We start from the raw sequence: 11,680 nt of genomic DNA, 5'->3' as shown, positions 1-11,680 counted from the left end.
TAGCTTTGGATGCTCTGAAGGACAACATTTTCTAAATAAATACAGCTGAATTGTGTATGAGTTAGCGTGTGTTTTCCTCTGTTAACTCTACTCACACACTTAAATTCACCATTCAAAATGTAAGCAAATCATTGCAAAGATGTATTCAGTAGAAAACACACCGATATAGATATTTCTTTTATAAGAGACACTTTATAATACTTCCATTTACAAACAATTAAGGTATATACATCACAAAAATAACCAATCGTCCTTGATTTTTTAAGACAGTGAAGGGTAGGAGAGATGTGGAAGCTTGGATAGTGTAGGAGAGGATTATTAATCAGCAGGTCCCTGCAGTGTGCTTCTTAATGAATATCATTGAATCCTTACATTGAATGCGAAATGAATGTCGATCTCTTGATGTGTGTAAGCTGACATACCAAGTTTCTAACCTTTGCAATTCAAAGCAATTCAGTTTATTTCATTCTCTTGGATAGCATTTTTGAATGGACAATGCATGAAAGTTAAATCAGTTTTTTGGAATCTATGTTGTCATGATGCATTAAACTCCACCCATCTGTTAAAATAAACACACGATAATTATCTAGGACAGCTATTTGACCTAGATTTGTTCAAAGTAGCTGCAGTCTGTTCTGTAACTATCTTTACTTGACACACTGTGCATACAGTCAAATTCACCCATGGGTCACATGGTTTAGGAACAACACTTGTTGCAAGTCAGTCAGTGCCTAGCAGAAAATACTGAATATATTTATCAGAGATACAGGAAAACCAACAACATTCAATGTCATCCAAAGCGCAAGAGGATGAGTTTGTGCATCATATGGAGGATTGAGCTGTCCGTTTGGTGTCTCCACAGCTTGTACACAAGACAACAGGTGCATCTCTTTAGCAAAGTTGAGCTTCTTGTCTATGAGCAGAAATATGACCCTCGTCTTGACAGCCCAGCAAACATTTTTACTAATGGATATTTGAATGACAGTGAGCACCCATCTAGACTGAATGTTCATTCATGCTGGCTACTGACACGACGAGCTCTCTGTCCGGTAAATCTGCGCCCGGGTTTTAAACAGGCCAAAGCGGGCTGTGAGAAGAAAAAAATCCCGCCTGAAGGTGCGAGTGAAGAAGGCGTAAAGAAATGGGTTGGAGCAGGAGTTGATGGGATAGAAGAGGACCAGCAAGAGTTTGGCATCTGAGACAGTGATGAGAGGGAGCTTAAGGGCGGCTGACACGGCAAAGAAGGAGATGGGAGCCATGCAGACAAAGTTTGTGAAGATGAGCACGGCCATGCGTTTGGCCACGCTAGTGTCGGCGTGGGCGGGCGCAGACGAAGGGTTGCGGACGGTCAGGTAGATGCTGAGGTAACAGCCACACACACAGAAGAACGCCAGGATGTTGAAGAGGAGGAGAGAAACCACGTAGACCTGAGCCTTCAGAGACTCCACATCCATGGGCAGGCAGATACTCACCTGTAACACACACAAATACAAACACGTGAACATCTAGATTTTCTAGAATCTCACAGTTTACAAGGGCTTTGAATTTACTGAATTACCATGATATAACCTTGAATTAAAAAAATACTGGTCAAGCTAAACCAAGAAAGCCTAAAAAGTTTTTGGCCAAGAAGGCCATATAACAGACATCTATGACTGAATTTGTACAGGTTGTTACTTTTCTTTAAAAACATAGATTGATACTGGAATCAGGCAATTCAGAGAGCATACTGTGTGCTGTGATTCATTTTAGTCTATTTTGAAATTATTACGTTGGTTAATTAAGTAGTTGATCGACAGAATTGATCTGCAATCATTTTGTTAATCAATGAATTGCAAAAGTAATATCTCAATCAAAAATGACAAAAATGTAATAATCTCAGGTTCTTGAATGTTTGAATACTTTGTCATTTGAATACCTGTGATGTTGTTCAGCCACAATAAGACATTTAATTATGTTACTTTGGGCTTTAGAAGATTCACCGTTTTTCACTTTCTTATCAAAACTGCTCATAAATAGAGAAATAACAGTAATTTTGAACAGTAATACAAATTACTGCCCTATGTCTACTGAATGTCATCTCAAACATACACAATATTGCAATTAATTAGTTGTTTTGCATTGTTTGTAGCATATTTCAATGCATATAAATAATTTATAGTATGTCCATTTGTAGAAGAAGAAACATACAGATATATTTCTCACAGGGAGTAAATGGATGGTGTGCGGCCTTTACAGAGTGCTTACCTTGCTGTAGCTGCTGACCCCGACTGTGGGCAGCAAAGCTGCGATAGAGGACAAGATCCAGCCTGCTGTCATGACAATACACGCGTGTCTCAGGCGAAGTTTACGGTCGAGTCGCAGAGCGTGTTTGATGGTGTGCCAGCGCTCCAGAGTGATTGCTGTTAATGTGAACACTGACAGCTCACTGGCAAACACCTGTCATGGAAACAAACAGGTAGACATTTATGAGTGTTGTTATTAATGCAGTGCTATGATCTGCCTACAGAGAACTCCATACACACCGTGAAGAAGCCCGCAACCCTGCAGCCCAGGCCCGTCTGCCAGTCTATGGCGCTGTTGTAGTACAAGCCACGAGTGAGCATGTCTACCGTTGCTATGACGATCAAGTAGATGCCCATGCAGAGGTCAGAGAAAGCCAAATGGCACATGAGGAAACGAGGAACGGTCAGTTTGGAGCGGCTGCCTGACAACACAGTGAGGAGGAGAAAAAGACAAGACCAAATCATTGTCACCAAACTGTTCTTTGAGAACTAATTTTACCAGTAAAACTTCATCAAGTCAATATTTTGTTAGTGAGAAAGAGAAAAAGAAAATAATATCGCCTATAAGCAAAAGGCAAAAACAAGGAACTGTAAGAAGGAAATTAGGAAAGGAAGCTAAAATGCAAGAAAGAGCTCAAGGAAGGAAAGCATAGAGAGCAAACAAGGGGAGAAAATGAAGACACAAATAGTGAGACAGAATAACGGAAGGTAGAAAGAAATAAAGCTACTAATGATTGTCCTATTTCATACCTAACAAAACCAGAAGAACAGCTGCATTCCCCACCAGTGCGAGGATAGAGATGATCCACATGAGGACCCGCAGTGGGACAGCGGACATGATGTCCTCACAGGGGTTAAAAGCATCTTGGGTTGGGGTGCAGGTGATCTCGATCCCCGATCTAGCACCAAATGACACAGAGAGTTCTCCTTTGTTTTTCCATTAATACGTAAACCTCTTTACTGTACATATTTTTCAGATTTTATGTCAGCAAGACCTCAAGATCAAGGCTCTGTGGGCAGTTCTATAGTATAAGTTAATTGTAACAATGGCATGATGAAGACACTGATATCACAAACAAAACATTGCTTAAATATGTCAAATATATTCCATTTACATTTCTGTTGATGGCCCTTTTGGGATGATAATGCATGCATACCTGTTTCTGTGAATATTTTGGAAGGGACAGCAGTGAGATGGATACGTCAGGCTGGCCTGTTTGAGTTTGGTGAAAAGTTCAACATCAGGAAGTTTTTTCAGATTATGTGCGGACTCTGCGATCAGCATCTGAAGTCCACCAAGGATGTAGTGTGGCAGGGATCTGAGGGCTGTGTTCGAAATGTCCCTTCACAAACAAATACAAACAAATTGGTATCTAACACTCATCATTTCCGAATCCATGCCAATGTTTAACAGATGTCTTTTCAAGTTCATTAAAGCTTAAATAGTAAAAAAAAAATCTCCAGTTTCGCTTAAGATAAAAGACTAGCCGATACATTCTTTGATGGACATTTCATGGGACGGATAGATTTCCAAATGATTGTTGGAATGTGGATTAAAAACACACTGCAGCAATGAAAGTCTAAACTACAACAGTCTTTTTTTCTGATTGCTACTTCAAAAGGTGTCTCTTTGATTGGAGTATAAACAGGTGAACAAAAACCTCTCTCCAAACCAGACCTTGAATCTGGCATGTTTATAAGTGTTTCTGAGCTTTCCTCAAATGCCACATTGTTTCTCGTTTTCTCCTAGTTTTTAAAAGTGATGATGAGCAGGGTGAATCATAAAGGCATGAGTAACTGCTGTTATTGATGTCATGCTTACAGTTCTTTCAACTCACTGGAACCCACAAAGGCGTTGCGATTGATAAAAGTAAGCTGATTGTTTCCTTTTAGGGACCTAAGAGAGACAAAACAAAATATGTAAGCTGATATTTTTCTTTTCTTTTTGGGTAAATCTTCTGTTTGTATCGTGTGTCTGCCTGTGACTCACAATATGCTCATCTTTGTGCCGTTGAAGGCGTCACTTGCCACCTCCTTGAAGCCATTTCTGGGGAGCATTCTGTCATTAGAAAGGAAAGCCAAAAACAGTTATGTGGCTCCAAAACAAACAATTCCCAACAATAAACTCTACTGAATAATAAAAGCTAATTTTAGTGTATGCAGTTCCTTTGTTCGAAGTGACTAAACGGTATGATTTCATAAAAACACAACATTTCAATTTTAAACTATTATGTAAGACATCCTTAGAGATCTCGTAAGCTGTTGGCAAACACCATTTGTTAGATAGCAGTATATTTAGATTTCTACTAACATGAAAGCGGTAATGCCACCATTTTAAAATACTCCATTATAAGCAAGAATTTGCATTTTTAAAATGACACTTTTCTTGCAGAGTTATTTAATTGAATTTAGTTAGTTGGAAACATTAAGTTGAACCTAATATCATTGCTTTCAACTAACCTCATACAATTATGTGGAATTGGTTGACATTTCAATTGTTTCAGTGTAGATGGGTATATTTCTGTATATATAGTATAAATGTCCAACTTTTGCTTTAGGATAAAGTAATACTACAAAAAAATGTGCCTAGTACAAGTTAAAGTACTTAAAGAGTTTAAAGTAAAGTAAATTATTAGGTGAAGTAACTCTATGTTTTGGTACAGTCTATATATTATAATATTATATTATTAACAATAAGCATTTTATTGTTTCTACTGGTTGAGAGGGAGCTACTTATGTAGTTGAATCTACAATATTTGATTTACTGATGACAGGGTTTGTATTTAAATAACGATTTAATTCAAGTCTGATCTGCCAACACTCTCACATCTAATACGTATTAATAATAATAATAATAATAATAATAATAATAATAATAATAATAATAATAATAATAATAATAATAATAATTTGTTAAGTATCTACTAAACTGTTGGATAAATGTAAGTAAGAAGTACTTAACTGAGATGTAAGGTAGCATATATATGGAAATATTCAATGGATTAAAAATAATGAGGCGATGGATCTATATAGCAGCATGAGTGTTTAAACTGCAAGTTGAAGAAACACATGCAGAACTTAGCAAAGAGGGCAGAGGGCTTTTCAGGGAACATTCGTCATTGCACATGTAATGCCCACTCAGAGCTGTGCGAGGGTGGCGCATGTGTTTCTAAAAAAGTAATGAATGTCTTACATCTTGTTGATAGCTTGAGTGCAGAGGCCTCTGAAAGCATTGCTGGGGACTTTACTTATGTCCATGTTATCTTCCAGACCACTAAGCAGCACAAAGATTAAAACATTTATGTAAATATGACGAAACACAGCAGATATGGGTACAAAATATACAGTACATGCTGCAATCTTCTTTAAATCCACTTTTTATTTGAAGCTGATAGATGGGGGGTCAGATGGGAGACGGTTTGATGTAGGATTTATAAATGCCGGGGACAAGTGACAGATGGTTTGTTTTCTTGATACTCCGTTCTCTAAGGACTACTCAGTGCGTAGGTTTTGTTAAATGGTGTGATTTCTTCTGGGCATATTTAACTCTGTGTGCATACAACAGCCTACTTTTTCAATGACATGTGGGAATAATAGTGTGTGGGCATTTTTGGTTAATTTGAGTGTAGATACATACAACACAAAGCCCTTGGCTGTGGAGTGGATCTTGGTGAAGTTTGGAAATATTGTCAGTCCGGTGTTGGAGATGATCCTGTGATGTGCAGATTAACCACCAAATGTTATTACAGTCACATGGACTGCAGCCTCTGAACAACACATATTCTGTGCGGTGAGTCATCGCGATTAAATCAGACAATGTTGCATTTATTGTATTAACAGAGAAACAAATGATCGAGTGAAGAGATTGCAAGACACTTAGAGAGAAGCTCAGTTGGCAGGGGGATAAATAAAGCAATCCCTGTTCCAAAAAACACACATAACAAGGTCAAAATTCAGCATCTCTGAAATATTGTTGTTAAACTTATATTGTAAAATCGGACCAAAAAGGTTTAGAATTTGCAAAGAGCAACCAAACAAAGGAAAACACATTTTTGAAAGCTACATTTAAAATATATTTATATATATATATATTATGTCTATACAATCTCTATTAAATCCAAACGACTCTCAAAATAAATCAAATAAACTTTTTGGTAATTTCTTTGCTATACGACAAATGGAATCCATTTAGGTTTTTATAGAACATAACTTTCAAAGGACACTGACTTCCAGTGGTGTGAAGTCCCTTGATTAATTTACGTACAATTTAGAGGCACCTGGAGTAAATTGACCGGCTACCCTGCAGTATACAATGTCATTAAAACTATCTGCACCTTTACCAGCTTTGAGACCACTTTAATGGTCAATCTTTCTAATCAAAACATATCATATATATTATTCTGAAAAAGGGCCAATCTGCAAAATGACTACATTTACTTTTGGAACTTGAAGTATATTTTGATGCTAACACTTTTGTAGTTTTACTTGAGTAACATTTTGAATACAGAACATATACTTGTAACAGAGTATTCATATGCTCTGGTACATCTACTTTTACTCAAGTACAAGATCGGAGTCCTTCTCCCACCTCCGCTGACTTCAGCCTTTCTTTTAACACATTGCATTTATCATAAAACTACATTTATTTACTTTAACAATTATTTTAAGTTATAAGAAAAGATGTAAACAATAGATGTGTATTTTACATTGCTGACTCACAATCAGCTTGAAAAACGCACACTGAAGAAGAAAGAATGACACTCTCACTGAGTACTTACAAACCCCGCAGTTTCCCAATGTTCTTGAATGCATCTGGATGGATGTGGATCAGGTGTTTTGAATTTATTATTTGTCTGAAAGGAACGCATACAGTCATGTACCCATTAATATGAATGACTGCTATGACATGGTTTCACTGCTGCCATTATCCTGCCAGTTATATACTTACATCCCAGTGAGTTCAGGGAGATCAGAAAAAGCAGAATCCCCTATGCTCCTTAACGCACCGTTATCAGAGATGTAGCTGAGGGGAACAGAAATATGTTAAGAAGAATGAGCTTACTCCTCAGCTGAAATAAAATAGCTGAAACACTAAATCATTTTGTATGAAATACGTTACAGGTGGTGTCTTTTGGAAAAAAAACGGCATACTCACATTTCAGTTAGCAGGGGGAGTCTGGCGAAGGCAAACGCGCTGATATTCTCCAGCATGTCGTTCCCTGTTATGAAACTTATGTTTGTGGTGGGAAACAGGGATTAGAAATTACATTTTGTAGAGAGTTTTTGTTATAAAGACTAATGCAACATCACTGTTTTAGCCTGTTGGCTTTTTAAATAAGCACACAATGTAAGGAGAAAAAAAATAAAGTTTCAGGCGCAGTATTTTGGCTCATGTTTTCCATAGTTTTAGTGATCTCATGATTAATAAAATCTCATTTAAATACTATATTATACAGTATATATGGGGAATCATGAAAATAACTTGGCTTTATGTACCATACAATTGTAGTTTGCTATTATCCACATGAACACATAATACAAGACTAAGGTTTGCAGCATAAATAAAAAATGTTCCATTAGTTTAGATGTGAGGAAACCTAAAGTCACCACCAAATTCATCCAAACAAAAGGTTGTATTTGTAATGTTAATCTATATACCAAGAAAATGAGGCCCGACCACTTCTTCTCAGTGTTTTGACTTCCCATTCATTATGTTCCAAGTCAAAGAATAAACATGAACAGCAGACACTCACAGTCTCTTGAGGTTCTGCAGGCGGCTGAAGGTGCCCCTGGGAATCACTGTGATCTGCCTCTGCTTGACATACCTGTTAATATAGAGACCATTCACATCAGCTCTCAGCAAAGATCACAGGAAAATAATCACAGACAACAAATCCTTACAAAGTCATTGGTGGACGTTTTGGTAAGATCATTTCCACATATAAGGGATTTTATTTTCACTCAATAAGTAAACTGGTTTTGGATCCACGTTGAAATGGCCGTCTATCGCAACATTCTTGTAAATATCTCAGTGTTCCTGAGCCTTGACCTTCAAGCAGAGCAGAACGGATGAGAACACACACATCGCCTCATGGGAGTTCACAGAACATTTCTTTGGAATGGATGCTTCTTCTTCTCTGCCACAAAGTTCCTGTCTGTCAGCTGTATTTTTGGGTAAGAATATGTACATCTGTGCACTGCTCTTGGTATGTTTAAGTGCATGATTGTGCTTTAGGAATTCCTAATTCCTAGGCTGACCCTCACCCCCATCGTCTCTTCCCCTCCTCCTTCTGGCCTTGAGATTCCATCAAAATGCCAAAATAAAAGGTCATAGTTCAGTCCCTGTCTCATCCAGTTATGTGTCACTGTGTCAAACAACACGCAAATCATTTGCATTATTTTGCGACACAAACCAGTCAATACGTCAAATCAGGGCCCTTCCCCACTTCCTACACCATACGTACAGTAATACTATCACAGTCTCAAATCTGTCCTCACACACATATAATATGACATACTGTAGGCCTGCCCAATTACAATACATCTTTTTAATTGTTATCGCATTTTTAAAATTACAATACCTCTAAAGGCTGCAATATCGCACTCTGGGATAATTTGGGTTGGTTGAAAGACAGTAACAGTAGTAAACTGCACTTTAAAATGGAAATCATTGTTCTTTATTAATGCGTTTTGAGTTCAGTTCAATATGTGTAATAAAAGAATGTTGGGCTGGTTTATTTATCACAAGTAATATTAAGATGAACAACATTATCAAATATTTTCCTGATCACTTTTAGGTCTATTATAAACTGTAGATTAGGGTCTTGTTAGCAATAATGCTGTTATGTTTAGTGATTGCGTAAACTTTTAGCACGGATCCCATAACTACTGATTGTGGACAGGGGTAGTGGGATGCAGACAAAACCCTGTTTTTACGCTGTTATGCTGAGCGGCAGTTGGTAGGGGTAATATTCAAAGTATAAATGCGCTTAGAAATGCAGTTTAGAAGAAGATTGCAAGCCAGTAAACATGAATGTAATCCGTGCACCATTTCTACAGGGATGAAAAACATGCATTCAACGCATTGGTTATGCTTCAAAGATACACACAGTGTTTTTTTTAAAAGAAAAATCGACAGCAAGTGTAACTTTTGTTTGTTTACATAAGAACTCCACTGGCCATCTTTAACCCGTGGACACATTAGAGTGCTTTGACTTGCTGGAGGCAAGCAGACATACTTTGCATACATTTCCTTAAACCAATATTTAATAAAGGCAGCACTTGCAAATTCAGGGCAGAATTCAGCCATGAGCACTGATATAGGATTAGAGAGGAAAGTCTAAATTATCATGCATGCTCACGGGATGTGGTATGGGACACACGGCATGCTCCCTGAATCTGGATTGGAGTAACATGGTGAGACATATTATTTTGGGTTGGAGTCCCTGTAATATGGACATATGTCTGCTGTTGTTGTAAAGGGAGACTTTACTCCACTACATTACACATTAATACATGAAAATCAGTACTCATAATAAAGAGGACTCAAACGACCTCATAATGGCTAAAGACTACAGAGATATAGCGAAAAAACAAAAGTGTACATTTAAATTGAGCTTTTGAGTTAGTTGGCATTATAACATATCTAGGATCCCTTGTTATCCAGAGATGACAAAGCGGATTCAAATTCAGGATGTATTGGTTTTAGCTGATTCGTTCCTGGTTCTTATTTTTTAAATGTAATGTAAGTCCCATAACTACAACAATAAATGCAAAAAGAGAAAAACCCACAAATATCAAGTTCACGAAAACCATCTATAATAGGAACAAGTTGAAGAAGAACTATTTGACACGAGGCTCCATATAGTATAGGCATATCCAGTGTTTTTCTGTACGGTTGCCAACAACAAGAGCAAAATTAATAAAGAGGCATTGATGTTACATTATTTAAGGAAATTCTAAAGTATTTCTCTTAGATGTTAAATGTTTGTGTAGCAAGCAAATTGAAATATTTAAAGTGGTTGCAGCAACTGCCTCACAACATTGCTGCAAATATTTGTGTGCAATAACTTGTATCTATGTATATGTTGGTACTGTTTATGTATATGTTTGTACTCACAGGCATTCGGTGCTGCTCGAGATGTTTGAGGGAATCTCTGTGATCCCAAAAAGTTCTTGTTCAATCTTCGTGCAAGGGGCCGACACTCTCATCATTATTACAATCACAAACATAATCAGAATCATCTTTGCAGATTGTTGTTTTTTTACTGTGTACTCTTTAAATCTCCCTGTTTTTCTTCTTTTGCTTCTTCTGACACTGATTTTTCTCTTTGTTTTCCGGTCTCTCTGTTTCCCACGTGGTGTTTCTCATACATGCAGGCTGTCAACCAGAGCTTAAACACATTTGATATAAATGATTTGCCCGTTTATCAGTCTTTCCACTTTGGGTACCCGCTAGGTCGGAGAAAGAACAGAAGTGTGAGGTGATTTGGGTGTTTCTGCCATGCACTGGTGAATAATGGGGGCGTGTGAAAAGCTTTATGGGTGTTTGAGGATGTAGGAGGACTCTGCTGTGTGTGTGTGTGTGTGTGTGTGTGTGTGTGTGTGTGTGTGTGTGTGTGTGTGTGTGTGTGTGTGTGTGTGTGTGTGTGTGTGTGTGTGTGCGCACAGATCTGGATTGGAAGTATTGATAAAGACAATCCTTTTCAACCTTTACAAATTACATTCTGTAGTTTGTCCAAAAATGTGTTTTTGTTCCTTTTTACACCATCACACTTTCAGCTTTAAGATCTCTCCATTAAATTAAATCAGACAAGCACTGGATGCCTCTCGAATGAAATTTGCAGCACACTCCATTTCAAAAAGGTAGGCTGTTAATTTTATTTTATCCGAACAGATTTGGGAATTAAATATTAAGACAATTTTAAACAACAAGTGGGACCTGTCACCTGAAAAGTTCATTCTTATGAGGAAAAATATCCTAGAATACAGAAGTAGAATCACTTAGCTCCCTGCTGAACCATTGCAATCTTTGTTAAACTGAGTTTGTATCATTTGACTTAAATAAAAGTAATTTCCAACTCATTCATTTGTAAGTTGAGCCCTAAAACCGAAAGCTCCAACAAGTTTATACAAACACAGCTAGCTGGCTAACATTGCATAGAAGTGGTTTCCTTGGTCTACATTTGGTCCGTTTTTTTGTGAAGTAACATTTTAATTCGTTGTTGCATAATGGCATGCTTTAGGTCAAGGGACTATATTTCCCAGGATCCTCATTTACAGTCTAGTATTTTATGGCATTATGAGTCTAAAATAACTGGGTATTGTTTTACTTCGATACAAAGTGGCTGCCCTACTGAGGTGATCTAATGAAAATGAAGACAATTTGTATTATG

At 37.4% G+C, this 11,680-nt stretch overlaps 2 protein-coding genes across 2 annotated transcripts; both read right to left on the bottom strand.

Moving 5' to 3' along the window:
• Nucleotides 1-253: 253 nt before the first annotated feature.
• LOC134871307 (lutropin-choriogonadotropic hormone receptor-like) lies at nt 254-5,547 on the bottom strand. The gene is made up of 8 exons (XM_063894028.1): nt 5,479-5,547; nt 4,276-4,344; nt 4,108-4,182; nt 3,443-3,628; nt 3,036-3,184; nt 2,526-2,707; nt 2,248-2,439; nt 254-1,472 (listed from the first exon to the last, which is right to left on the bottom strand). Exons 1-8 carry the CDS (start codon nt 5,541-5,543, stop codon nt 1,023-1,025), a joined length of 1,368 nt encoding a protein of 455 aa, XP_063750098.1. The 5' UTR covers nt 5,544-5,547; the 3' UTR covers nt 254-1,022.
• A 34-nt stretch (nt 5,548-5,581) lies between these two features.
• LOC134871309 (follicle-stimulating hormone receptor-like) lies at nt 5,582-10,744 on the bottom strand. The gene is made up of 6 exons (XM_063894030.1): nt 10,405-10,744; nt 8,039-8,110; nt 7,441-7,515; nt 7,234-7,308; nt 7,064-7,138; nt 5,582-5,997 (listed from the first exon to the last, which is right to left on the bottom strand). The coding sequence occupies exons 1-6, from the start codon at nt 10,527-10,529 to the stop codon at nt 5,799-5,801; spliced, it is 621 nt and encodes a 206-aa protein (XP_063750100.1). The 5' UTR covers nt 10,530-10,744; the 3' UTR covers nt 5,582-5,798.
• Nucleotides 10,745-11,680: the final 936 nt, after the last annotated feature.

Source organism: Eleginops maclovinus, chromosome 10 (genome assembly GCF_036324505.1).
Source record: "Eleginops maclovinus isolate JMC-PN-2008 ecotype Puerto Natales chromosome 10, JC_Emac_rtc_rv5, whole genome shotgun sequence".
Taxonomy (NCBI): Eukaryota; Metazoa; Chordata; class Actinopteri; order Perciformes; family Eleginopidae; genus Eleginops; species Eleginops maclovinus.
This window is presented reverse-complemented; position numbering and strand designations above follow the sequence as displayed.